At 43.1% G+C, this 26,941-nt stretch overlaps 1 protein-coding gene across 1 annotated transcript in view; it reads left to right on the top strand.

Moving 5' to 3' along the window:
* Positions 1–570: 570 nt before the first annotated feature.
* Positions 571–26,941, top strand: part of LOC105480791 (GRB2 associated binding protein family member 4) — a 54,446-nt gene continuing 28,075 nt past the window's right edge. Inside the window, 5 exon segments of the mRNA XM_071078922.1 lie at positions 571–772; positions 922–1,026; positions 1,029–1,105; positions 15,073–15,379; positions 19,109–19,316. Of these exon segments, the coding sequence (XP_070935023.1) occupies positions 571–772; positions 922–1,026; positions 1,029–1,105; positions 15,073–15,379; positions 19,109–19,316 (899 nt within the window).

Raw genomic sequence — 26,941 nt, 5'->3', positions numbered from 1 at the left:
TCTCCTTCCCTTCTCTCCCCAGGCAACATGCGAACCTCCAACTGGCCCAGGGAAGGAACTTGTAAAGCGCACCCTAACCAGGATAAGACAGTGGGGCATAAATGCGAGGAGAGGGGTTGGCTCTCGGTGCCACACTTCACGAACACTCACACATGCACACACTGATGCATGCACACGCTGACACATGCACGCACGTGACATAAGTACACACACGCGCACACAGCGACATCCCAATACTTTCACAAACATACACAACACAAACAGCCCAAACCCTCACTCTAAAACCTAACCCCAGCCCCAAACTGCAACCCAGAACTCAAGTCCTAGCCTGAACCTTGACCCCAAACCCCACCTCAAGTCAGAAGGTAAACCACAGGCCGAATCCCGAACTGGAACTCAAACCCCAGCAGGAACCTGAACTCTTCCGTTGTCTTTCCTCACCTGGCGCCTGGGACTCAGCATCTGACGCTCTGCTGTGCGCCTCGTTCTTGTCCTCCCCACCAGCTGTGCTCCCTGTCCCCCTTCTCCCAAGGAGCCGCCCAGCCCATGTCCCCCACCCCGGTGGTCCCGATGAGATGCACCCAGGCTGACCCAGGGTGCAAGTCCCCACCCCAATCCCCAACCCAAACCCTAAACCAGAGGCCTTGTCTAAACTTTACTCCCAAACTCCCCCTCAAATTGGAATCCGAACCACCAGGCGCAAGCCTTAACCAGAACTCAAAACCCAGCCGGAACCTGAACCCCGCCCCCGCCTGTGAGCGCCTGCGCGCAGGTCCCGCCCTGCCCACGAGCTTCACCTCTGACCCGGACCTCCCCCAAAACTGCGCTTTCGACCCCGCAGTCCCAGGGAACCGCAAGCCGCCCCCCACACCCCACCTCCAGCAGCACCCTCTCGCCCTGTCACCGCACCTTCACTGTGAGCCGCGGACCCCATTTCCCTGCTGTCCCCTTCCCCCTCCCGGGAGCTGTGACCACCGGACCCAACATTTGCGGCTTCGTCTTCGTGGCCCGGAAGCGGCCCCGCAGGCGAAGCATGACAAGTGGCCACGTGCTGCACAGCGGCTGGCTGAGGAAGTCACCCCCCGAGGAGAAGTTGAGGCTCTTTGTGAGTGCGGGCAGTGGGGGAGGGACCAGGAGCGCTGCGGAGGGTCTGGGGGCTCCGGGAGGGGTGTGGGGGAGGCGGCCTGGGTCCACGGGAGGAGCTGTGGGTGGAGGCGACTTCTCCACGTCTGCATGCGAAGGCCACTCCCCGCCAGCGAGAGACGGGGTCCGGGTTTGCGTGGGTTGCGTTCCGAGTCCCAGGGAGTTGATTCCGGGGCTGGGGACCCTTTTACCCTGAGCGCCGTGGGCCTGCAGGTCGGAGAGTGGGCGGAAAAGGAGACCAGGCTTTGCGGACTCACAGCAGGCTCCGCAGCCTCACAAAGGACAGGAACCTCGCACCCGCTCCCCTTCCCTCCCAGGCCCTGAGAATGGCGGGCACCTCGCACCCTCTCCTTTCCTCCCAGGCCCCAAGGAAGGCAGGCGCCTCAAACCTGCTCTCTTCCTTCCCGAGCCCCGAGAAGGCAGGCACCTCACACCCCCTCCTCTTCCCTCCCGGTCCCCAAGAAAACGCAGGCGCCTCACACCAGCTTCTCTTCCCTCCTCGCCCGCCATTCCCGGGGTCATTCGCGTCCTTCCACGCCTCCACGCCTGCTGAGGGACAGTGTGCACTGCAGTGTAGTTTTCTATATATTAATTCACATGGTTAAACGATTTAGAAAAAAAGAAGATTGGCTGCCCTTCCTCCTAGTGGCTAATTTGAAGAGTGTCGTTCTAAATTTCAACAATTTTTTTTTTTTTTTTTTTTTTGAGACGGAGTCTCACTCTGTAGCCCAGGCTGGAGTGCAGTGGCCAGATCTCAGCTCACTGCAAGCTCCGCCTCCCGGGTTCACGCCATTCTCCGGCCTCAGCCTCCCAAGTAGCTGGGACTACAGGCGCCCGCCACCTCGCCCGGCTAGTTTTTTGTATTTCTTAGTAGAGACGGGGTTTCACCGTGTTAGCCAGGATGGTCTCGATTTCCTGACCTCGTGATCCGCCTGTCTCGGCCTCCCAAAGTGCTGGGATTACAGGCTTGAGCCACCGCGCCCGGCCAATTTCAACAGTTTTATTGAGGAAACAGTAACTGTTGGAAGTCAGTATGATTATGCCAAGGTATATAAAAGAGGCTTTTCTCGCTTATTCCTTAGCCCCAGGTCCAGCCCTTCAAGAATCTATCCAGAATAAGCTGATCCTATAGTCATCTTCCCTCTCCTCTGCTTCCCTGGGCTATAACCAATTCTGCGTTCTTGTCTTTCTCCATTTGTTTTTTCAAGTTTTTATTATACTTTAAGTTCTGGGATACTATCATGTGCAGAACGTGGAGATTTGTTAAATACATATACACGTGTCATGGTGGTTTGCTGCACCCATCAACCCGTCATCTACATTAGGTATTTCTCCTAATGCTTTCCCTTCCCCTGCCCCCCAACCCCAATAGGCCACGTTGTGTCATGTTCCCCTCTCTGTGCCCATATGTTCTCATTGTTCAAATCCCACTTATGAGTGAGAACATGCGGTATTTGGTTTTCTGTTCCAGTGTAAGTTTGCTGCGAATGATGGTTTCCAGCTTCATCCATGTCCCTGCCAGGGACATGAACTCATACTTTTTTATGGCTGCATAGTATTCCATAGTGTATATGTGCCACATTTTCTTTATCCAGTCTGTTATTGATGGGCATTTGGGTTGGTTCCAAGTCTTTGCTGTTGTGAATAGTGCTGCAATAAACATACGGGTGCATTTGTCTTTATAGTAGAATGATTTATAATCCTTTGGGTATATACCCAGTAATGGGATTGCTGGGTCAAATGGTATTTCTAGTTCGAGATCCTGAGGGACAGTGTGCACTGCAGTGTAGTTTTCTGAAGGGGTGTTGAAGGCAATTCCGTGAGGAATTGCCACACTGTCTTTCACAGTGCTTGAACTAATTTACACTCCAACCAACAGTGTAAAAGCATTCCTATTTCTCCACATCCTCTCCAGCATCTGTCGTTTCCTGACTTTTTAATGATCGCCATTCTAACTGGCATGAGATGGTATCTTGTGGTTTTGATTTGCATTTCTTTAATGACCAGTGATAGCTTTTTTTCATGTTTGTTGGCCACATAAATATCTTTTTCTGATAAGTGCCTGTTCATATCCTTTGCCCACTTTTTGACAGTGTTGTTGTTTTTTTCTTGTAAATTTGTTTAAATTCCTTATAGATTCTGGATATTAGCCCTTTGTCAGATAGATGGATTGGAAAAAATTTCTCCCATTTGGTAGGTTGCCTGTTCACTCTGATGATAGTTTATTTTGCTATGCAGAAGCTCTTTAGTTTAATTAGATCCCATTTGTCAATTTTGGCTTTTGTTGCCATTGCTTTTGGTGTTTTAGTTATGAAGTCTTTGCCCATGCCTTTGTCCTGAATGGTATTGCCTAGGTTTTCTCCTAGGGTTTCTATGGTTTTAGGTCTTACGTTTAAGTCTTTAATCCATCTTGACCCTGACCTCTTTCAGAACTGAGTTAATTTTTGTGTAAGGTGTAAGGAAGGGGTCTACTTTCAGTTTTCTGCATATGGCTAGCCAGTTTTCCCAACACCATTTATTAAATAGGGAACCCTTTCCCCATTGCTAGTTTTTGTCAGGTTTCTCAAAGATGAGATGGTTGTAGATGTGTGGTGTTGTTTCTGAGGCCTCTGTTCTGTTTCATTGGTCTATATGTCTGTCTTGGTACCAGTACCACGCTGTTTCGGTTACTGTAACCTTGTAGTACAGTTTGAAGTTGGGTAGCGTGATGCCTCCAGCTTTGTTATTTTTGCTTAAGATTTTCTTGGCTATATGGGCTCTTTTTTGGTTCCGTATGAAATTTAAAGTGGATTTTTCTAATTCTGTGAAGAAAATCAATGGTAGCTTGATTGGAATAGCATTGAATCTGTAAATTCTTTGGGCAGTATGGCCGTTTTCACAATATTGATTCTTCCTATCCATGAGCATGGAATGTTCTTCCATTTGTTTGTGTCCTCTCTTACTTCCTTGAGTAGTGGTTTGTAGTTCTTATTTCCTTGAGCAGTGGTTTGTAGTTCTCCTTGAAGAGGTCCTTCACATCTCTTGTAAATTGTATTCCTAGGTATTTTATTCTCTTGGTAGCAATTGTGAATGGGAGTTCACTCATGATTTGGTACTCTTATTTGTCTATTATTGGTGTATAGGAATCCTTGTGATTTTTGCACATGGATTTTGTATCCTGAGACTTCACTGAAGTTTAAGGAGTTTTTGGGCTGAGACGATGGGGTTTTCTAAATGTGGAATCATGTCATCTGCAAACAGAGACAATTTAACTTCCTCTCTTCCTATTTGAATACCCTTTATTTCTTTCTCTTGCCTGATTGTGCTGGCCAGAACTTCCAATACTATGTTGAATAGGAGTGGTGAGAGAGGCGCATCCTTGTCTTGTGCCAGTTTTCAAAGGGAATCCTTCTAGCTTTTGCCCATTCAGTAGGATATTAGCTGTGGGTTTGTCATAAATAACTCTTATTATTTTGAGATACATTCCATTAATACTTAGTTTATTGAGAGGTTTTAGCCCGAAGGGGTGTTGAATTTTATCGAAGGCCTTTTCTGCATCTATTGAGGTAATTATGTGGTTTTTGTCATTAGTTCTTTTTATGTGATGGATTATGTTTATTGATTGTCATAAATAACTCTTATTATTTTGAGATATGTTCCATCAATACTTAGTTTATTGAGAGTTTTTAGCACGAAGGGGTGTTGAATTTTATTGAAGGCCTTTTCTGCATCGCTTGAGATAATCATGTGGTTTTTGTCATTGGTTCTTTTTATGTGACAGATTACATTTATTGATTTGTGTATATTGAACCAGCCTTGCATCCTTGGAATGAAGTTGACTTGATCGTGGTCAATAAGCTTTTTGATGTGCTGCTGGGTTTGGTTTGCCAGTATTTTATTGAGGATTTTTGCATTGATGTTCATTAGGAATATTGGCCTGAAATTTTCTTTTTTTGTTGTGTCTCTGCTAGGGTTTTGCATCAGGATGATACTGGCCTCATAAAATGAATTAGGGAGGAGTCCTTCTTTTTCATTGTTTGGAATAGTTTCAGAAGGAATGGTACCAGCTCTTCTTTGTACCTCTGGTAGAATTCATCTGTGGATCGGTCTGGTGCTGGACTTTTTTTGTTGTTGTTGATAGGCTATTAATTACTGCCTCAATTTCAGAACTTATTATTGGTCTATTCAGAGATTTGACTTCTTCCTGGTTTAGTCTTGGGAGGGTGTATGTGTCCAGGAATTTATTCATTTCATATGGATTTCCTAGTTTACTTGCATAGAGGTGTTTATGGTATTCTCTGATGATTTCTGTGGGATCAGTGGTGATACTCCTCTATCATTTTTTGTTGTGTCTGTTTGATTCTTCTTTGTTGTGTCTATTTGATTCTTGTTAGTCTGGCTAGTGGTCTGTCTAATTTGTTAATCTTTAAAAAAACAACTGCTAAATTTATTGATTTTTTGAAGTTTTTTTTTTGTCTGTATCTCCTTCAGCTCTGTTCTGATCTTAGTTATTTCTTGCCTTCTGCTAGCTTTTGAATGTGTTTGCTCTTGCTTCTCTAGTTCTTTTAATTTTGATGTTAGGGTGTCGATTTTAGATCTTTCTCGCTTTCTCTTGTGGGCATTTAGTGCTATACATTTCCCTCTAAACACTGGTTTAGCCGTGTCCCAGAGATTATGGTACATTGTGTCTTTGTTTCCATTGGTTTCAGAAAAGAAGATCTTTATTTCTGCCTTAATTTTGTTATTTACCCAGTAATCGTTCAGAAGCAGGTTTTTCAGTTTCCATGTAGTTGTGCATTTTTGAGTGGGTTTCTTAATCCTGGGTTCTAATTTGGTTGCATTGTGGTCTAAGAGACTGTTTGCTATGATTTCTATTCATTTGCATTTGCTGAGGAGTGTTTTACTTCCAATTATGTAGTCAATTTTAGAATAAGTGAGTGCTATGTGGTGCTCAGAAAAATGTATATTCTGTTGATTTCAGGTGGGGAGCTCTGTAGATGTCTATTAAGTCCACTTGGTCCAGGGCTGAGTTCAAGTTCTGAATATCCTTGTTTCGTTTCTGTCTTGATGATCTGCCTAATATTGACAATGGGGTGTTAAAGTCTCCCACTATTACTGTGTGGGAGTCTAAGTCTCTTTGTAGGTCTCTGAGAACTTGCTTTATGAATCTGGGTGCCCATGTCTTGGATGCATATATATATTTAGGGTAGTTAGCTCTTCTTGTTGAATTGATCCCTTTACCATTATGTAATTGCCTTCTTTGTCTCTTTTGATGTTTGTTGGTTTAAAGTGTGTTTTATCAGAGACTAGGATTGCAACCCCTGCTTTTTTTTGCTCTCCATTTGCTTGGTAAATATTCCTCCACTCCTTTATTTTGAGCCTATGTGTGCCTTTGCACATGAGATGGGTCTCCTGAATACAGCACACTGATGGGTCTTGACTCTATCCAATTTGCTAATCTTTGTCTTTTAATTGGGGCATTTAGCCCATTTACATTTAAGGTTAATATTGCTATGTGAGAATTTGATCCTGTCATTATGCTAGCTGGTTATTTTGCCTGTTAGTTGGTGCAGTATCTTCATCATGTCGATGGTCTTTACATTTTGGTATGTTTTTGCAATAGCTGGTACTGGTTTTTCCTTTCCATATTTAGTGGTTCCTCAGGAACTCTTGTAAGGCAGGCCTGGTGGTGACAGAATCTCTTAGCATTTTCTGGTCTGTAAAGGATTTTATTTCTCCTTTGCTTATGAACCTTCATTTAACTGGATATGAAATTCTGGGTTGAAAATTATTTTCTTTAAGAATGTTGAAAATGGAGGTTCCAAGATGGCCGAATAGGAACAGCTCCGGTCTGCAGCTCCCAGCGTGAGTGATGCAGAAGATGGGTGATTTCTGCATTTCCAACTGAGGTACCAGGTTCATCTCACAGGGGCTTGTCAGACAGTGGGGGCAGCCCATGGAGCGGGGCAGTGTATCGCGTCACCCAGGAAGTGCAAGGGGTTGGGGAATTCCCTTTCCTAGCAAAGGGAAGCCATGACAGATGGTACCTAGAAAATCAGGACACTCCAACCCTAATACTGCGCTTCTCCAAAGGCCTTAGCAAATGGCACACCAGGAGATTATATCCTGCGCCTGGCTCGGAGGGTCCCACGCCCACAGAGCCGTGCACACTGCTAGCACAGCAGTCTGAGATCAAACTGTGAGGCGGCAGGGAGGCTGGTGGAGGGGCGTCCACCATTGCTGAGGCTTGAGTAGGTAAACAAAGCGGCCTGGAAGCTCAAACACATAATAACATTAACCTTAAATGTAAATGGGCTAAATGCTCCAATTAAAAGACACAGACTGGCAAATTGGATAAAGAGTCAAGACCCACCAGTGTGCTATATTTAGGAGACCCATCTCACATGCAGAGACACACATAGGGTCAAAATAAAGGGATGGAGGAAGATCTGCTAAGCAAATGGAAAACAAAACAAAACAAAAAAAGCAGGGGTTGCAATCCTAGTCTCTGATAAAACAGACTTTAAACCAACAAGGATCAGAAGAGACAAAGAAGGCCATTACATAATGGTAAAGGGATCAATTCAACAAGAAGAGCTACCTATCCTAAATATATATGCACCCAATACAGGAGCACCCAGATTCATAAAGCAAGTCCTTAGAGACCTACAAAGAGACTTAGACTCCTACACAATAATAATGGGAGACTTTAACACCCCACTGTCAACAGTAGACAGATCAACGAGACAGAAAGTAAACAAGGATATGCAGGAATTGAACTCAGCTCTGCACCAAGTGGACGTAATAGACATCTACAGAACTCTCCACCCCAAATCAACAGAATATACATTCTTCTCAGCAATACATCACATTTATTCCAAAATTGACGACATAGTTGGAAATAAAGCACTCCTCAGCAAATGTAAAAGAACAGAAATGATAACAAACTATCTCTCAGACCACAGTACAATCAAACTAGAACTCAGGATTAAGAAACTCACTAAAAACCGCTCAACTACATGGAAACTGAACAACATAACGAAAAGAAGACAGAAATAAAGATGTTCTTTGAAACCAATGAGAACAAAGACACAACATACCAGAATCTCTGGGACACATTTAAAGCAGTATGTAGAGGGAAATTTATAGCACTAAATGCCCACAAGAGAAAGAAGGAAAGATTTAAATTGACACCCTAACATCACAATTAAAAGAACTAGAGAAGCAAGAGCAAACACATTCAAAAGCTAGCAGAAGGGAAGAAATAGATCAGAGCAGAACTGAAGGAGATAGAGACACAAAAAACCCTTAAAAAAATCAGTGAATCAATGTTTGATTCAATGTTTGAAAAGATCAATAAAATTGATAGACCACTAGCAAGACTAATAAAGAAGGAAAGAAGAATCAAATAGATGCAATAAAAAATGTTAAAGGGGATATCACCACTGATCCCACAGAAATACAAACTATCGTCAGAGAATAGTATAAACACCTCTATGCAAATAAAATAGAAAATCTAGAAGAGATGGATACATTCCTGGACACCCTCCCAAGACTAAACCAGGAAGAAGTTGAATCCCTGAATAGACCAATAACAGGTTCTGAAATTGAGGCAGTGATTAATAGCCTACCAACCTAAAAAAAGTCCAGGTCCGGACAGATTCATAGCCGAATTCTACCAGAGGTGCAAAGAGGAGCTGGTACCATTCCTCCTGAAACTATTCCAGTCAATAGAAAAAGAGGGAATCCTCCGTAACTCATTTTATGAGGCCAACATCATCGTGATACCAAAGCCTGTCAGAGACACAACAACAACAAAAAAGAGAATTTTAGAACAGTATCCCTGATGAACATCGATGCAAAAATCCTCAATAAAATACTGGCAATCCGAATCCAGCAGCACATCAAAAAGCTTATCCACCAAGATCAAGTTGGCTTCATCCCTGGGATGCAAGGCTGGTTCAACATAGACAAATCACTAAATGTAATCTAGCATATAAACAGAACCAAAGACAAAAACCACATGATTATCTCAATAGATACAGAAAAGGCCTTTGATAAAATTCAACAGCCCTTCATGCTAAAAACTCTCGATAAATTAGGTATTGATGAGATGTATCTCAAAATAATAAGAGCTATTTATGACAGACCCATAGCCAATATCATACTGAATGGGCAAAAACTGGAAGCATTCCCTTTGAAAACTGGCACAGGACAGGGATGTCCTCTCTCACCACTCCTATTCAGAGAGGCAGAATCTAGAGAGGCAGTCTGGCTACAGCCGCTTTGCTGTGCTGTGGTGGGTTCTGCACCATGTTTAAACTTCCCAGTGGCCTCTTTCTCTGTTTTACCTACCGCTGGTCATTGTCCCTTTTTATGAGGATCCTTAGCCATTAGACTGCATTCTGCTGGCCTGAGGTAGAGACAAATGCCACAGATCAATACAGGTTACCAGGGCTCAACTGAGGCCCTGAAAGGAGGCAACTCCAGCAGCAGTGAATATTAAATATTGACATAAATCTGAAATACAGATGCAGTTTTAGAACCAAGAGGTAGACAAAGGAAGAAATTAACAAGAAACTCTGGCTTTCTGGGACAAAGCCAAGTTCAGAATAAAGGTAATCCTGATCTGAAGTTCCATAGCACAAAGCATTTCCCTCACAGTCACCTTATTCAGAAGTCTCTTAGAAGTCTGTGTGCATCTTCTGTTCATAGCCAGGTGCTTCTCTAGGGAGGTGGAGATGATTCTTGGACAAATGATTGTATTTAGCTTGACCTGATGTCTTGTGTGGTTGTGGCCTGAATTTTGCAGGTGGTCCCACGTAGTTTGAATCGTGGCTCTACCTAATAGCTTTGCATTATAGGCAAATCTACTTAGTGAATGAAGCTTCACTTTCTACAAAATGTGGTGTGCAAATAATTTATATCACAGGTGACTGTTGTATTAAGAAATTGTATAATGTAAGGTTGATACAAGGCATGGAGCTCAGTCCCTGAGGTAGAGTTAGCCATGAAATAAACTGCTTAGTGTGGCATGTGCTACCTTCCAAATTTCCCGTGCCACATTCTCCCATCTCTCACTGTCATTTAGCCACAGTGGCCCCTTTCTCGCTTTGGAAAGAGCCAAGTTCTTCCTCACTTAGGGCCTTTGCACTTGCAGTTCCCTCTTCCTGGGATGCAGCAGCTTCCTCCACCACTTTCACATGCCTGGCTCCTTCTCATTCTTCTAGTTCAGCGGGTATTTTCAAGCAGTGTTGTAAGGTGATTGAGAGCATGTGCTCTGGTTTCAAATTTTGGCTCTACCACTTACTGGCTCTGTGACCCTTGGGCAAGTTACTTCTCTGCATCCCAATTCTTAAACTGTTCATTGCAGTAGTAATATCTATTTGACTAGGTTGTGAGGATAAATAAATTCGTATATATGTGTACATACACGCACATATTTAGCATTTGGAATGGTGCTCAGTGTGTAGTAAGGCTCTGTAGAAGTGATTGCTGTTATAAAATGTCACTACCTCGAAGAGACCTTCCTTGCCCAGGTCATCTAGCAGTCTCCCCCAGGCTGCTGTGATTATTGTCATATTCGGATATGTAATTACTGACATACTTGGGTTTATTTCTATTGTCTGTCTTCATGCTATTTATCCTGCTTGAAAAAAATGAATTGAAAAATGAATAGCCACTTTGTGAGATGGTATCATGAAATTGAACATATGTTTAACTGAAGTTCCAGAAAGGGGTTGAGGGAGAGGAGAGAAAAAATATTTGAAGAAAATTTAGCTGAAGTTTTGCCAAATTTGATCATAAACAGTAGTCCACAGCTCCTAGAAGTTCAGCTAATTCCAAGCAGGATAAACACAAAGGAGAATGTACATAAGCTCATCATGATCAAATCGCTGAAGACAAAGGTAAGGAAAATGAGGCAGGAGAATCGCTTGAGCCCGGGAGGTGGAGGTTGCAGTGAGCCAAGATTGCACCACTGCACTACAGCCTGGGCAACCGAGCAAGACTCTGTCTCAAAACAAAAAACAAACAAAAAAGTAGCCAGAGGGGTAACCCACACTGTACCAGATTGACAGTCAGCTTTTATCAGAAACAGTGGAGGCCAGAAGACAGTGCACTGACGTGTCAACAGCCCTGGAGGAAGAAAACCATCATCTGAGATTCTACACCCAGTGCAATTTTCTTTTTAAGTGAAGATACTATAAAAACATTGTCACATTTTTAAAAAAGCTAAGAAGGGTGTTATCTGAAAGCATGCAATATAAGAAATGCTAAAAGAAATATTTCAGGCTCCTGGAAACCATGACCTGTGGCTTTTATCCTATATGTAGTCTGCCTAACAGAATCTGATCACTGTAGGCACACATTTGTTTTTCTTTAAGTGTTCATTGAATATTTGCTAGCTGTGAGGCACAGTACCAAGGCTTTTAGCTGAGTCACTTCATATCCTTAGAACAGCCTGATAGCATAGACACAGTGTTGTCCTCATTTCTCAGGTGAGGAAATGAAGACATGGAGAACACAGGCCATGACACAGTCTGTGGTGCCGTCATCCTAGATTCTCCAGTGGAAAATTCTGCTTTAAAATATGAAGGCAAAACCAACACACTGTCAGAGCATCAGATAGAAAACAACAACAACAAACTAAGACCGTATGTTACCAGACAACCCACAATATGAGAAGTGCTAAAAGAAATACTTCAGCAGTGTGCTTCTGGGGAGTATAATGATATTGATACACAACATGGATGCAGAAGGATTTCCAGTAAATTACAGGCACTGGAAGAAAGTATTGGGAGGATGAAGACTGGAGCTGAGCAATCCACAGCTTTCAAGGATCTGCTTACAGATTTGGGAAACTGTATTCCATTATCCACCCAACTATCTTTGCAGAGCTATCGTCATCACTGTTCCCTCTCCCCTAGCCTCAGCCCAAATTCTACACGTAAAGCAATATTGGTGAGAGAACAAGCAGAGCCCATGAAACCAGGCTGCTGGGCTTGAAGTCTTGCTCTGCCGCTTTATAACCAAGGCATTTATAGAATGAATGCAAAGTTGGCTTAACATTTAAAAACAGGCCAGTGCAGTTCATCACAGTAAGAGAATAAAGAAGAAAAATCACCTGATCATCTGAATAGACGCAAAAAAGTATTTGACCAAATTTCAACAAACCATAGAAAATTAGTTGTATCTATGAAGAACCTATAGCTAACATCATTCTTAATCATAAAATACTGAACGTTTTGCCCTAAGATCGTGAACAAAGCAAGGATGTCTGTGCATATGACTTTTATGCAGTGTTGTACCAAAGGGTCTAGTCAGTGTAACAAGCATTAAAAAGAAATGAAAGTCATAGAGATTGTAAAAGATGAAGTAAAATTGTCTTTATTCTCAAAAGGCATGATTGGATATACAGGAACTTCTAGGAAATCTACTTCAAAAAACCTTCCCAGAACTAGGTGAATATAGCAAGACCACAGAATATAAGGTGAACATATAAACTTAATATATGGAAATACAGCTGCATAATTTACACAAAATTGAAATAATGTGGTAGCATAAAAACCCTCACAATATATGAGAGTAAACGCCAGCTAGAGTAGTAACAGTACACTTGCTATGCTCATAATATACATGCACCTGCACCACGCACACACAGAATCGTGAAGGCAGCAGCCTGGGCAAGACTTCAGGTGACTGTAAATAAGTGGCACTTGTTTTTATGTTCCTCAACTCTATCCTGTCTGACTGTGCCTCAATCTTCAGTCTTTTTCAATCCAAGGCTTATTGGGTTGGGAGATTAAGTGAGGCCCAGGAGTTGATATAGCAGCAATGAAGTCTTTGGGACCTTCCCTGAGTCATTTTAGTGGTACAGAAAGGGAACAGCCTGATTAGAGTGATTTCACAAAACAGGAGAAGAGGAAATGAAGATTAGCAGTGAGGAAACTCTTCAGAGTTTTAAGGTAAAGAGGGTAGAAAAACTGGGCCATAGTTGGAAGAGAATGTGGGCTAAAGCCAAACTTTTAATTTTTTTCTAAGATGGGAGAAGTTTGTGTCTTGATGGGAATGATCCTAGTAGAGGTGGAGAACTGTTGGGGTGATGTCCATTTGTGAGCGAGAGGGTGTTCACAAATGCAAGAAGGTTGGCCTTAGTATGGATGAAGACTCTGTGCTCCCCAGTGACAAGGTCCAGGGCTATAGGCACAGGCAGGCTGGTGGGTGTGGAGGCGGATTCCCTTTGCATTGCTTATATTTTCTCATGGAATAAGAAACAAAGAAATAGGGGTGTTGGAGGTTTAAAGGGAGAGAAGTTGAGAGGTTGTTGCAAAACAGCAGGAGAAAGCCATGAACTAGGTAAATATGGTAGGACGTTGGGCCACATGAGGGCCCCTTGAAGTTAAAGTGAGACCAGGCAGCATGGTTATGTAATTCTCTCCAGCTGTTCACAGCTGAATGGGAACAGGTGGAGTAGGCAAAGCATTAGGCTTAGCCAGGGGCTGTGGTTTTGCCAGATAAATAAGAGGAATGGAGACAGAAGCAAGGGTGTGATTATATTAGAGCCATGGAAAGGAAGTTTGATAAGGGGGAGAATAACAGGGATGAAAGGTGAGTAGGAAAAGGTGGTAGGAGTCCTAGAGTGTAGGTCTTCTGGGTTCTAAAGAGTTGTGATAATAACCCGATGCTTGGTGTCTGTAGTCCTTCAGGGTTGTATACCAAGTGGTTTGGGTTTATTTGCATAATAAAACTATGAGGTACTCAGGGTGGTGGTGGTGGTGGTGGTGGTGGTGATTCCAGTAGCTGAGACAAGCTCCAAAGAGGTAAATGGCTTACTGGAAAGTCACACCTGGAGCCAGTGGAGAAGCATAGACTCATCCACAGTTCTCTACCATGGGTAGTCTTTTATCCCTGTATGTGGTGTCTGCTCATGGATCACTCAGTCTTGTTGAAGAGATGGAAGAAGAGAGCCTGAGAGAAAATGTAATCATGCATTCAATTCTACGGGGTGGAGTAGTGTAAGGAGTTTATCTGATCACTAATACATACTGAGCACTTAACATGTACAAGACACTATTATAAGTATTAGGGATGCAGCAGTGAACAAGATGGAAAAAAAGCCTCTCAGTGCTTTGGGAGGCAGCAGCAGGAGGATCACATGAGGCCAGGAGTTCAGGATGAGCGTAGGCAACATAGCGAGACCCCATCTCTGCAGAAAAATATATTAAAGAATTAGCTAGGTATGGTGGCGTGTGCTCTAGTCCCAGCTACTTAGGAGGCTGAAGTGGGAGGATTACCTAAGCTCGGGAATTAGAGGGTGCGGTGAGCTGTGACTGTGCCACCACTGCACTCCAGCCTGAGTGACAGAGTAAGACTGTGTCCCTTAAAAAAGAAGCATCCTGAAGTCCTGTGCTTGGGAGAAGTTTTAGAAGGGTTTTTCTGTGACTCTTCTAAAGCATCATGATATGGTAAAAAGCACATTTTACTAAAAGTTGGGAAACATGTTTTTCTGCTACTTGTTTACTGCTAATACTTCTGCTTCTGACACTGTTGCTTCAACTCACCATGCTTAGTGGAGGTCCCCATCTATAAACTAAGATGTTGTGGCTTTGAGAGTTCTGCTCTGTCTAAAAGTGCTATGCACTGAGGTCAGTGTTCTAGCCTAATGACATTGTTGCTATAAAGTGTTCTCACCCAACCTCCTGCTCTAAAGTGTGGAAATGCACGTTATTTTGTAGTGATGAGACTCTGTTGACATAGTGAGATGCTGCGGTAAAATGCATTCAAAGTCACTCTCCACCTTTGAAACTCTGGGGAAATCCGAAAGGGAGACATAGGCTGAGTGCAGGTCCAAGTCCCGTCCTCAACTTAGTGATGTCTTAGATCTGTTAAAAGCTTGGTAATAACAAATGAATGTTTCCCCTCTTCTTACTCCTTCCTGGTGGGATTTAGGCCTGGAGGAAACGCTGGTTTATCCTGCGGAGGGGCCAGACTAGCAGTGACCCAGATGTTCTGGAATACTACAAGAATGATGGCTCCAAGAATCCCCTGCGCACCATCAACCTGAACCTCTGTGAGCAGCTGGATGTTGGTGTGACTCTGAACTTCAACAAGAAGGAGATTCAGAAGGGCTACATGTTTGACATCAAGACCAGTGAGCGTACCTTTTACCTGGTGGCTGAGACCAGGGAGGACATGAACGAGTGGGTCCAGAGCATCTGTCAGATCTGCGGCTTCAGGCAGGTTGAGGAAAGCACAGGTATGGGAGCACACACAGCCCTGTCTCAGGAGGGGCTAGATGAGGCCCTCTGATCTCCAGCAAGGAGGGCAGCTCTAGCTGCCAACACTGCCAAGAAGTGTTGGGCTCGTGATGAAGCTAAAGGCGTTTTGGGTGTTTCTTCTGATACCTCGATATCAGTACCATCCTCAGTCCTCCACCTCTCCCCCTTCCCTGAGCTCTCAGCACCTTTGCCCTGTCGCCTCTCAGCACCTTTGCCCTGTCGCCTCTCAGCCACCCCTAGGGAAGACTTCTCCTTCGCCCTCTACTGGTCCATCTCTGGCTGTTCTGGCCCACCTACCTCAGACCGCCTGGCACAGTTGCACTTGACCCTTGGTGGGTTTGTTTAGGGGTGCTTTGTGAATCTTACTGATTTATAATCACTTAGGAGGGGATAGGTGAAAGGAGCAAATACAGAGTTATGCTTGGGTTTTAATAACCTTCACAAAAGAGTAGTTCAGCTTTTAAAAATGAGTTTTAAGTTGCAGAAATGCTCCTTCACATGTGTTCGGGCTCATCCTCTACTCACCAGGAAGGTTAAGGAGCAGGCTTTTTTCTTTTTTTTTTTTTTTTTCTGAGGCAGGTATATGGTCTAAATTGGTCATTCTTGAACCTGGTTGCACATCAGAATTGAGGGACATTTTAAAAATGTTGATGCCAAGGACCTGTGCCAAGTGAGTTACCTAGAAATCTTTGAGTGGTGGACCCAGGCATTAGTGTCTTTTGGAAGCTCCACTCTTTCCCACTTTTTTGGGAGGGTAAAATTGAAAAGAAAAGCTTCATTTTGAGTAACAAGGGTCTGGGGCTCAGCAGATACTTCCTGTACATATTTTAGATTTTGAAGGTCACATATAGTCTCTATTTTATATTCCTGTTTTTTTAAAATGTTACAATCCTTTGAAAATGTAAAAACCATTCTTAGCTCATCAGCATCAGGATAACCTGGGAACTTGTTAGACCTGTACATTCTTGTAAGAATGTCAGTAAGTAATTCATTCTTGTAAGTCAGTCTGCACCCCAGTCCAGACTTACTGAATCAGAAACTCTGGGACAAAACACAGCAGTCTGATTTTAAGAACTCTTCAGGCAACGTTTATTGTCAGAACTGCTTTGAAAGGATGTTTCTGGAGCTATAGGTCTTTTGAGAGAGCTGATCGGTTTTATAGCCATGACTTGGTGCTGATAGACCCCCAGGTCTGCATATAAATGGACTCTGGGTCATGGATAGGACTCTACTGCCTGAGTGCTAGACAGGGGCTGTGGAGGTGAGGGTGGGTCACTCTTTCATCCTCACAGCCCACACATACAACTGGGGGCATGAAGGATGCTTGGGGTGACAGGACAGGGTGAGTGGGTTGTGGAAAAGTGGCCTTTCCTACCGGGACTGAGGTGCCTGGACTTTATTGGGAGGGCAATGAGGAGCAGTGACTGTCACCAGGGGAGTAGTTCCTTACTATGCTACATCCTTTGTTTGATCAACGCATACTGGTTGTATCACACAGTGGGCTTGATTCTGAGAACAAAACCATTTCAAAAGAGATGAAATCTCTGCCCTCACTGAGTTTCGAGCTGAATGTATGGGGCGATGAGAGAAAGGTTGGTGTTTTACAAGAATTCCATTTGAAACACGAGCAATTACTGGCAAGAAACTGGTTGAAGAAATAGACAGAAATATGGTTTTAGAAAGAGAGAGAATGCTTTGTGAGTCATCTTAAGGATGCAGGGCACTGTGGAAGAGCTTTCCATGAGCAATGCCATAAAGACAGGACATGGTTGGTGAGAAACAGTGAAGCGTCATAGTGATGCCTGGGCTCTGGCTTGGAGAGTGGAGTGGACAGTCATGCTGATGTGCCTCACCTAGAGGGAACACAGGCATGCAAGGGGCTCACTTGGAGCATTGGGGACACCTGCTTTTGGGGTGTCTGCCTTGCAGCAGGGAGCCCCAGAAAGGCCTGAGCTGCAGGTTCAGATTTTAGCGTTGCCATCACTTAGGCGGTACCAGGGGCTGTGGGAGGACAGGATCATCCTGCAGTATCCAGAGTCAGGGTGAGGCTGAGGAGGGTCTAGAGCGGAATCCTGAAGAATAGCTCCATTGAAGGCAGAGGAAGCAGATCCAACAAGATGGCAGGAGCAGAGGCTCGGCAGAGCTTCCTGTTGCACCCTCCCCGGGCAGCAGCTGCGTTCATCCTTGGTGCCGTGGCTGCTTGGCCCCCTAGCATAGACTCTTTCTCCTCCACTGGTAGAGCATTCATCTTGCAGGTCTTTTGGAGCTGCAAGGCCATTGATTCTGTTAGCAGACATCCCACTCACCAGGAGACCTGCATGGGAGCTCATCTTGGAGTGCACATAGCTATCAATAGAGCCATCTTTCCCAGAGCCCTGTCAGATGTTTCTGTTGCTCACTGGCAGAACTTGTCTTGCCCAGCATCAGAAACAGCTGGAGAGCAGCAGACACTCAGGGGCATTAGCCAGCTGGGGTTCCTGCTACAGGCCATGAGGTGGCACAGCCAGAAATAGGCCAGATATCAGGGAGGCAGAAAGAGAACTCTGTCCCCTCTGATATGACTTGAAGAACGCTTAGAAGGCTACCATCAACACCACCCAAACATAACCCCACTAGCGATCACATCATTTAAAATTACACCTGTAGACCTTCATTTCTTTTGAACAAGTTTTGCTGTTGGGATTTTTTATTGCTGAAAGTATGTTTTTATTTATTCTGCAAACACAAACTAAAAACTGTCTATGTAACCGGCCTCCATTAGGTGAATGCTTGGGCCATGGAGGTAACAACATCAGTTGCGGTTCTCAAAAACCCATGGACTGGGCAAGGAAGTGCCTATGATGGGATGGGAACATGCATATAATGGGAACATGGGCCAAGTGCTGTGACACCCAGAAGAAAGCTGGTCCAGGAAGTTTCAGAGAGAATATGATATTTGAGCAGGGCTTAAAGTCTGCATGTGAGTTTGAGTAGAAGTGAAATCCAGGCAGAAGGAACAGCATAAGCCAAAGCAAAGAAGCCTGAAAGAGGCTGGTGTGTGCAGGATGACCAATGCTACCATATACCTTGGTTGTGGGTGTAGGAAAGCAGGAAACAGGTCAGACTGCGAAAGGCCTTGTAGGTTCTGTTGAGGAGTGTGGACAGGTCCTAGGGAGCAAGCCAGATGAACAGTGTGCTGGGCTTGGGGTGCAGCAAAGTACCACCTGTCCATGATACCTGTCTTCCTTGCCAACACATCAGGAGTCTGAGATGCTGTGGAAGGACAGGCAGGAAAGCGGGGTTTCCAGGAATGCGGCTTCAGTTGGCAAGCCTCACTTGACCCAGACAGCCTTAGCTTTGAGGGAGGCCATGATAGAGGAGCCACCGTGGAGGAGGGAGGTGGTGGCACTCACCACTGCAAGGGCTGTCTTGCCTGGGAGCCTGGACCACACTCCTGGACTGTGGGGAGTCACACCATCTGGGAGTGGCACAGTCATGGCCCAGGGCACTATGAGGCTTCCAGGCTGCTGTAGGGTAGGAAAGAGGCAGAGCGTCTGCTCCTCAGCCAGGATAGCCAGGAGGCCCCAGCCCTCCTCTGGGAGGACACAGGGGCGGGCGTGTGGGAGGAAGGGTGCTGGGGCTGGATTATCGCCTCTGCCTGCATGTGTTTCTGCCTCTAGCAGCCCACTTTAGGACAAGGATGTCTTTCCTTCCTGTTTCATTCACAGGCTCCCTGGGAAACATTTCCTCAGCCAGTCACGGCCCCTGCTCTTCTGCAGCTGAGCCCAGCCGCTCCCATCAGCACCTCCCCCAAGAACGAGAACGTGCGTCTGAACCCCCTGTGTCTCACCATGTGCCGCCCATCTGGCCCATCCTTGCACCTCGGGGGTGTCTCTGCTCGCACCAGCACGCCAGCCAGAAAGCAGGACATGTAAGGTAGGGGACCACTACAGCCAGTGCGGGGAGTGACCCCCACAAGGTCTTGTTCTTTTCAGTCCCTGATTTTTTTTAAATTTCAAAGAGAAGGACATAAAATATTGTATCTTTCAGGTTAGCAAACATACATAACAAAATTTAATTTTTTGTTTATGTAGCCTTCACATTTTATTGGTTTTATTTATGTTGCTACAAAGTGATAATTGGATTCCTAAGAAACCTACCATCGTAGAAAATCATGCCATGAAAATTTTGTTTGATTTTGGGGAAAAAAGGATTAGTGGCTAGAGTTTCAGAACTGCAAATAACAAAGTCAGTTTATGTGTTGGCCTTAAGAGGACAGCTATGAAACCTTAAGATTGATGAACAGATCCACAGCTCAGTTGAATTCTAAGCTGTGCTGCTCCCCAGTAGCTGCAGTCATGGCTATTTAAATTTAAACTAATTAAAATTAAATTAAATTTCGAGTTCAGTTTCTCAGTTATAGTAGCCAGCAAAGTGACTAGCAAAGATAGGCAGCATGTCCATCACCACAGATGGTTTCACAAGGGACTCCTTGCTCTGGAACCATGACCTCTGCTTCTCTGACACCACTGGATGTCTCACAGGGGCAGAGCCTGCACCAGTTTTATCACCTGTAATTCCCAGTGTAAGGGCCGGCAAATGTGCAGAGGGGATGGGCTTGACCAGAGCTGGTACTCAGTTGCCACCATGGCACACAGATCACAGTCATATTCCTTGATTTGTTAGTTTAGAAATACCTAAATCATGCTGTGAAAATGAAGGCAGACAGATAAATGCCTGTGTTAATAGATTACTTCATGACATCTCCGAGAATATTTTCATACATAATCTCACTGGAACCAGTCAAACATATGAGAGATAGCTAGAAAGATCATTTATGTCCATTTTATAGGTGAAGCAGCTGAGGCTCACAGCTATCAAATGGTAGAGGAGGGACTAGAACCCAGGTGCCCTCACATCTGTCCTGAACTCTTTGTCTCACACTTTGCTGCACTCCTGGTTTTCTAATTATTTTTCTGTAACACAGCAGGGGCTCCAACACTCAATCTGAAGGCTGGTTCCATCAGCCATTTTCCTGAAGCAACGCTATTCCTTCATTTGTGAACTTTCAGCAGTTCCACCTTCATCAACTGATACATGAAGATCTGTGTTCTAGAAAGATAAAAGAATTAACCAAGATCAGTGAACTAGTTAGTGGCAGAACCACACCAGTACCTGCCTCTCCTGAGTCCCAGACCAGGGATAGGCAGTACAGTGCAATGGAAAGCATGGCACAGGTTTGGCATCAGCCAGATATGGCTTCAAATTCAGGTTCTGCCACTTTTCTTGTTATCTTAGGCCACTTATTTAACCTCTTTGACCTTCAACTTCCTTATCTTCAGAATGGAAATGACTAACTCAAGGGCGGATGGGTGTAAGGTGGCAGAACACACATGAGGTGCACAGTGGCAGAAGCTCAGTCCATGTTACCTGTGGTTCTCCCTGTGCCCCTTTCCCTCTACTGCATGTATGAATGCCTGGACAGAGAGAAGGGAGGTCTTACAGTCGTTCTTGTAAAAGACACAGTGCTTCGTGTTGGTGCCCTTCACGCTTTCACATGCACATAGAACACTTAGTGAGCTTGCTGAGATGCTTGTTTTCATCAGTGAACCTTGCTGACACGGACTGAGGTTACCAGTGCAGCTCATCTGCAGGACACACTTTATGTAGAAGGCTTGGTATACTAACAGCCACTACCACCTGTACTCCAATGACACAGCTGAAGCAAAAGGAGACAGACACATAAATGTCTCTGCCTGCATGAGCAGTGAGGGTCCACTTTCTGCATTCCTTCCTCCTCTGTGAAATTCCTGTTAGTCTTACCAGCAGGAGTTGGTTTCTTTGAATCACCACAGCAGTTTTTTATGTTCTCTCTCCCAGCATTTGGGGCTGTCTGCCTCATGTTAATGGATTTCCATGTTAAGATGTTCTGGATGTTATGGAGGTTGTGTTACGGATTTCCGTGTTAAGATGCTCTGAGGACACAAGGCAAGGCATGTAGTACGTCTGCATCGGTACATGATCAGTGTTTGATGGTCGTGTGCTGTAGTGAGATGGCACAGTGGAGGAGAAAGAACTGTCTACAGCTTGGGAACAGCACTGCCACAGGCCCTTGGCCGGGCTGTGCTGTCTTCTCTCTTTGTTTTCGCTTGTGTGGATGAGGGAGTGAGAGGGCAATGAGCAATATTTCAGGGTAGTTTCTTCAGAAAAGTTCAAACACTGTTTGCCAGATTGCAAGGGGAGATGGAAAATGGGAAGGAAGCTTTCTTAAGTCCTGAAAGATGATATTGTTTCTAATGGTAGTGGCATAGCTTGCATCATACTAAATTACTGAACAGTTAGAAACTGAGACATTAAAAAACAACTGTTTGAAGGCACTGAAGAACAATTAAAACTCTGGCAGGAACTGGAACAGATTTGACTCTTGAAAGAACTGAGATTCAATTTCTGTGGCTTTTCCTAGAACAGATCCCAGATATTCAGTGTGTGATGAAAAATTACTAGCCGTATGAGTAAATGGTAACAGTTGACCCACAGTTTAGAGAACTCAGTACATAGAAACAAACCAGAATAGACCCAGATTTTGGAGCTAGCCTACAAAGACTTTAAAATAAGTATGTTAACTTTTTAAATCTATGGGCAAAAAATGTACGTAATGGGTGAAGAGATGATGGATTTTGGGAGAGATACAGGGACTCTGGAAAAGGACTTAGAAATTCCAGCTCCACTGTGGTGGCAGACCCACTGCAGGATATCCTTCCCAGATCACAGATTAAAACTCTGGACGCATACAAAGTATGATTACCCAAAGACCCTGGGAAGTAAATGAAAGGAGGCAGAGAGTGGACTGGAGAAAAACTTGGAGCAGTGAATATGCAGAGGTCAATTTTCTGTCTTCCATGGATTTGCCTCCAGGGTGCGCCCACACAAAGCAACACAGTGGGGCCAGTGGTTAGAACTTTCCTGGAAACCCCGTCTTTCTAGGTAGAGGAACCAGAAAAGAGCCCAGTGGAGCTGGAAAGGATTCTAGAGCAGAGTGAGCTGGAGAAGGGATCTGCTAATTCTGAGCATGAAACCACCAAAGTCTTATGCTCACCTTGAGCTAGACATGTGTGGAAAGTCCCAAAACACTGTAACAGAGCTATATGAACTGAGCACAGCTTGGAACTACCACACGTAGGAGAGATGGAACTTGCAGTCTCAACCTAACCAGCTTGATTTTCTGCAGAATCCAAAACATCAACATTCTCCCAAGGATTATGGCAACCCACAGTCTACACAAAACACAACATGCACAACATTCAGGATGCTATTCACAATTTCTCAGCTTATGGAGAACCAGTAGAATGTAACCAGTTCTAATTGGAAGACATAGATGTGAACTTCAAGATAATACAGATGTTGGATATCTATTCAGCAGTGAGATTGCCGGATCACACGGTAGTTCTGGTTTTAGTTTTTTGAGGAACCTTCATACTGTTTTCCATAGTGGCTGTGCTAATTTACATTCCTACAAGGAATATATAGAGTGTTCCCATTTCTCCATGCCCTTGCCAGCATTTGTTATTATCTTTTTGATAATAGCCATTTTAACTGGGGGAGATGATATCTCATTGTGGTTTTGATTTGCATTTTTCTAATGACTAGTGATGTTGATAATTTTTTCATTTACCTGTTGGCCATTTGGATGTCTTCTTTGAAGAAATGTCTGTCCAGATCTTTTGTCCATTTTGTAATCTGATTATTTGATTTTTTGTCCATTGAGTTGTTTGAGTTCCTTATATATTCTATTAATTTCTTATTGGATGAATAGTTTGAAAATACTTTCTCCGATTGCATAGATTGTCTCTTCACTTTGTTAATTTTTCCCTTTGCTGTATAGAAGCTTTTTAGCTTGATATAATCCCATTTGTCAGTTTTTGCTTTGATTACTTGTGCATTTGAGGTCTTACGCAAGAACGTTTTTAAAGGCTAGACCAGTGTTTTGAAGTGTTTTCTCAATGTTTTCTTCTAGATGTTTCATGGTTTCAGGTCTTATATTTACATGTTTAATCAATCTGGAGTTGATTTGTGTATAGAGTGAGAGATAGGGCTCTAGTTTCATTCATACATTCACATGGATATTTATTTTTCCTAGCACCATTTATTGAAGAGACTATTCTTTCCCCAGTGTATACTCTTGGCATCTTTGTTGAAAATGAGTTGACTGTAAATGCATGAATTTGTTTCTGGCATCTGTATTCTGTTCCACTGGCCTGTATGTCCATTTTTAAGTCAGTGCCATGCTGTTTTGGTTATAGCTTTGTAGTATATTTTGAGGTCAGGTAATATGAGTCCTCCAGTTTTGTTCTTTTTTGCTCAGAGTTGCTTTGGCTGTTCTGATTCTTGTGTGGTTTCACAAAAATTTTAGAGTTTTTGTTTCTATTTCTGTAGAGAATACAGAATGGTATTTTGATAGGCATTGACTCTGCAGGTTTCTTTAGATAGTGTTGGGATGATAAGACCCAACACCAGGCCATGGGGGCTACGAAGTCTGGCGGAGTCAAAGGATTGAGAAAAGACAAGTTAAGAGTGAAGGTGGGACCAGGGGGCCAATGCTAGTATGGAGGGTGCAAAGGTCCCAAGCTCTGGGAGCCCATGCTATTTGTTGGTGATCAAACAAGAAACAGGTGGTGAGGATGTGGGGATTGAAAGGTAGCGATGCGTCAAGGGCATGATCTACAGCTGTGATGGTTTAGCATTTTCTTTGAAGCATACAGAACATGTTCTGCTACTTGAGATAATGGGAAACATGTTCTTCTAGTTTAAGATACAATCAATCTATGAGCCTGGGAGGGCTAGAAGCAAGGAGCCACCAAGTCTAGACACTTTCCAGAGGCCACTAGGGGTTTTATGCCCTGAGTCCTGGATTCTATCCAAGCCACGAGGGGTTTTATGCCTTGGACTTAGATTATGGTGTGGCAGGGCAGCCTTCCACCCTTTGGCACAGAACTTGGTGTTGCAAAGGCCAAGAGGGGTTTTAGACCCTGGACCCTGGACATGTTCCAAGACTCTTTTACATTATTTCAGACATGCAAGCCCTGCCTCAGCTTTTTTCCCAACACTCAGATTTTCCCCGACAGAAGTCAGGTAATATGATTCCTCCAGTTTTGTTCTTTTTGCTCAGGGTTGCTTTGGTTGTTCTGATTCTTGTGTGGTTTCATATAACTTTTAGAATTTTTGTTTCTATTTCCATAGAGAATACTGAATGGTATTTTGATAGGCATTGATTCTGCAGATTTCTTTAGGTAGTATGAACATTTTAACAATATTAATTTTTATAATCATGATCATGGAATATTGTTCCATTTTCATGTCCTTTTTAATTTTTTTAATAAGCATTTTATAGTTTCGTTGTTGAGATCTTTTACTTCTTTAAGGTTATTTCTAAGTATTTTTTTGTAGCTACTGTAAATGGGATTGCTTTCTTAATTTCTTTTTTAGACTTTGCTGTTGACATATAGAAATACTACTGATTTTTACACATTGATTTTGTTTTCTGCATCTTTGCTGAATTTATTTATCCATTCCAACAACCTTTTGGCATTTTTAAGTTTTCCCAAATATAAGATTATATTATTTGCAAACAAGGGCAATTTTACTTCTTCCTTTTCAATTTGGATGCCCTTTCTTTCTCCCTTCTCATTGCTCTGGCTAGGACTTCTAGTACCATGTTGAATAACAGTGTGAAAGTGGGCATTCTTGTCTTATTCCAGATTTTATAGGAAAGGCTTTTAATTTTTCCCTGTTCAGTATGATGCCAGCTGTGGGTTTTGCATATAAAACCTTTTATTGTTTTGAGGTATGTTCCTTCTATACCTGGTTTGTTGAGAGTTTTTACTGTGAAGGGATGTAGCATTTTATCAAATAACTTTTTGTCATATTTCGAAATGATCACATGATTTTTGTTTTTGAATCTGTTAATGTGGTGTATCATGTTTATTTATTTGCATATGTTGAACCCACCTTGCATCCCTGAGATGAATCTTACTTGATCAAGATGAATTATCTTTATAATATATCGTTATAAACATCAGGGATGTTTCCTTTTTTATTGTAGCTTTGTCTGTTTTTGGTATCAGGATAGTGCTTTACAGGATGAGTTTGGAAGTATTCCATCCTCCTCAACATTTTGGAATAGCTTGAGAAGAATTGATGTTAGTTCTTTAGATGTTTGGTGGAAATCAGCAGTGAAGCCATCAGGTCTTGAGTTTTTCTTTGATGGGAGTTTATTTATTACTGCATGTATCTTGTGATTTGTTGGTCTGTTCAGGTTTTCTATTTCTTCATGATTCAACGTTGCTAGGTTGTATTTGTGTAGGAATTAATCCGTATCTTCCAGGTTTTCCAATTTTTGGCATATTGTTGCTCATAATAATCTCTGATGGTCCTTTGAATTTTTGTCTTATCAGATGTAATGTCTCCTTTTTGTCTCGAATTTTATTTAAGGCTTGACTCATTTTTTTGTTAATCTAGCTAAAGGATTTCAATTTTGTTTATCTTTTCAAAAAAACAAAGTTTTTGTTTCATTGATATTTTATTTTATTCACTCTAAATTTTATTTATTTCTGCTCTGAACTGTAATATTTATTTCCTTCTAATTTGGGGTTTGTTTTTTTCTTACTTTTCTACTTTTTTGAGGGGCATCATTTAGTTTTTTTCTACCCCACACTATATTTTATTTTATATTTATTTAGTTATTTTTATTATATTTTAAATTCTGGGATACATGTGCAGAACACGCAGGTTTGTTACGTAGGTATACACATGCCATAGTGGTTTCCTGCATCCATCAACCTGTCATCTACATTAAGTGTTTCTCCTAATGCTATCCCTCCCCTATCTCCCCACCTCTTGACAGGCCCTGGTGTGTGATGTTTCCCTCCCTATGTCCATGTGGTCTCATTGTTCACCTCCTACTTATGAGTGAGAACATGTGGTGTTTGGTTTTCTGTTCTAGTGTAAGTTTGCTGACAATAATGGTTTCCAGCTTCATTCATGTCCCTGCCAAAGATGTGAACTCATTCCTTTTTATGGCTGCATAGTATTCCATGGTGTATATGTGCTGCATTTTCTTTATCCAGTCTATCATTGAGGGGCATTGTGTTGGTTCCAAGTCTTTGCTGTTGTGAATAGTGCTGCAGTAAACATACGAGTGCATGTGTCTTTCTAGTAGAATGATTTGTAATCCTTTGGATATATACCCAGTAATAGGATTGCTAGGTCAAATGGTATTTCTAGTTGTAGATCTTTGAGGAATCGCCACACTGTGTTTCACAACGGTTGAACTAATTTACACTCCCACTAACAGTGTAAAAATGTTCCTATTTCTCCAAATCCTCTCCAGCATCTGTTGTTTCCTGACTTTTTAATGATCACCATTCTAACTGGCATGAGATGGTATCTTGTTGTGGTTTTGATTTGCATTTCTTTAATGACCAGTGATGATGAGCTTTTTTCATATGTTTGTTGGCCACATAAATGTCTTCCTCTGAGAAGCATCTGTTCATATCCTTCGGCCC

This window comes from Macaca nemestrina, chromosome 15, assembly GCF_043159975.1.
Source record: "Macaca nemestrina isolate mMacNem1 chromosome 15, mMacNem.hap1, whole genome shotgun sequence".
Classification (NCBI taxonomy): Eukaryota; Metazoa; Chordata; class Mammalia; order Primates; family Cercopithecidae; genus Macaca; species Macaca nemestrina.
Note: the sequence above shows the minus strand (reverse complement) of the source record. Positions and strands in the feature narration are given on the sequence as shown.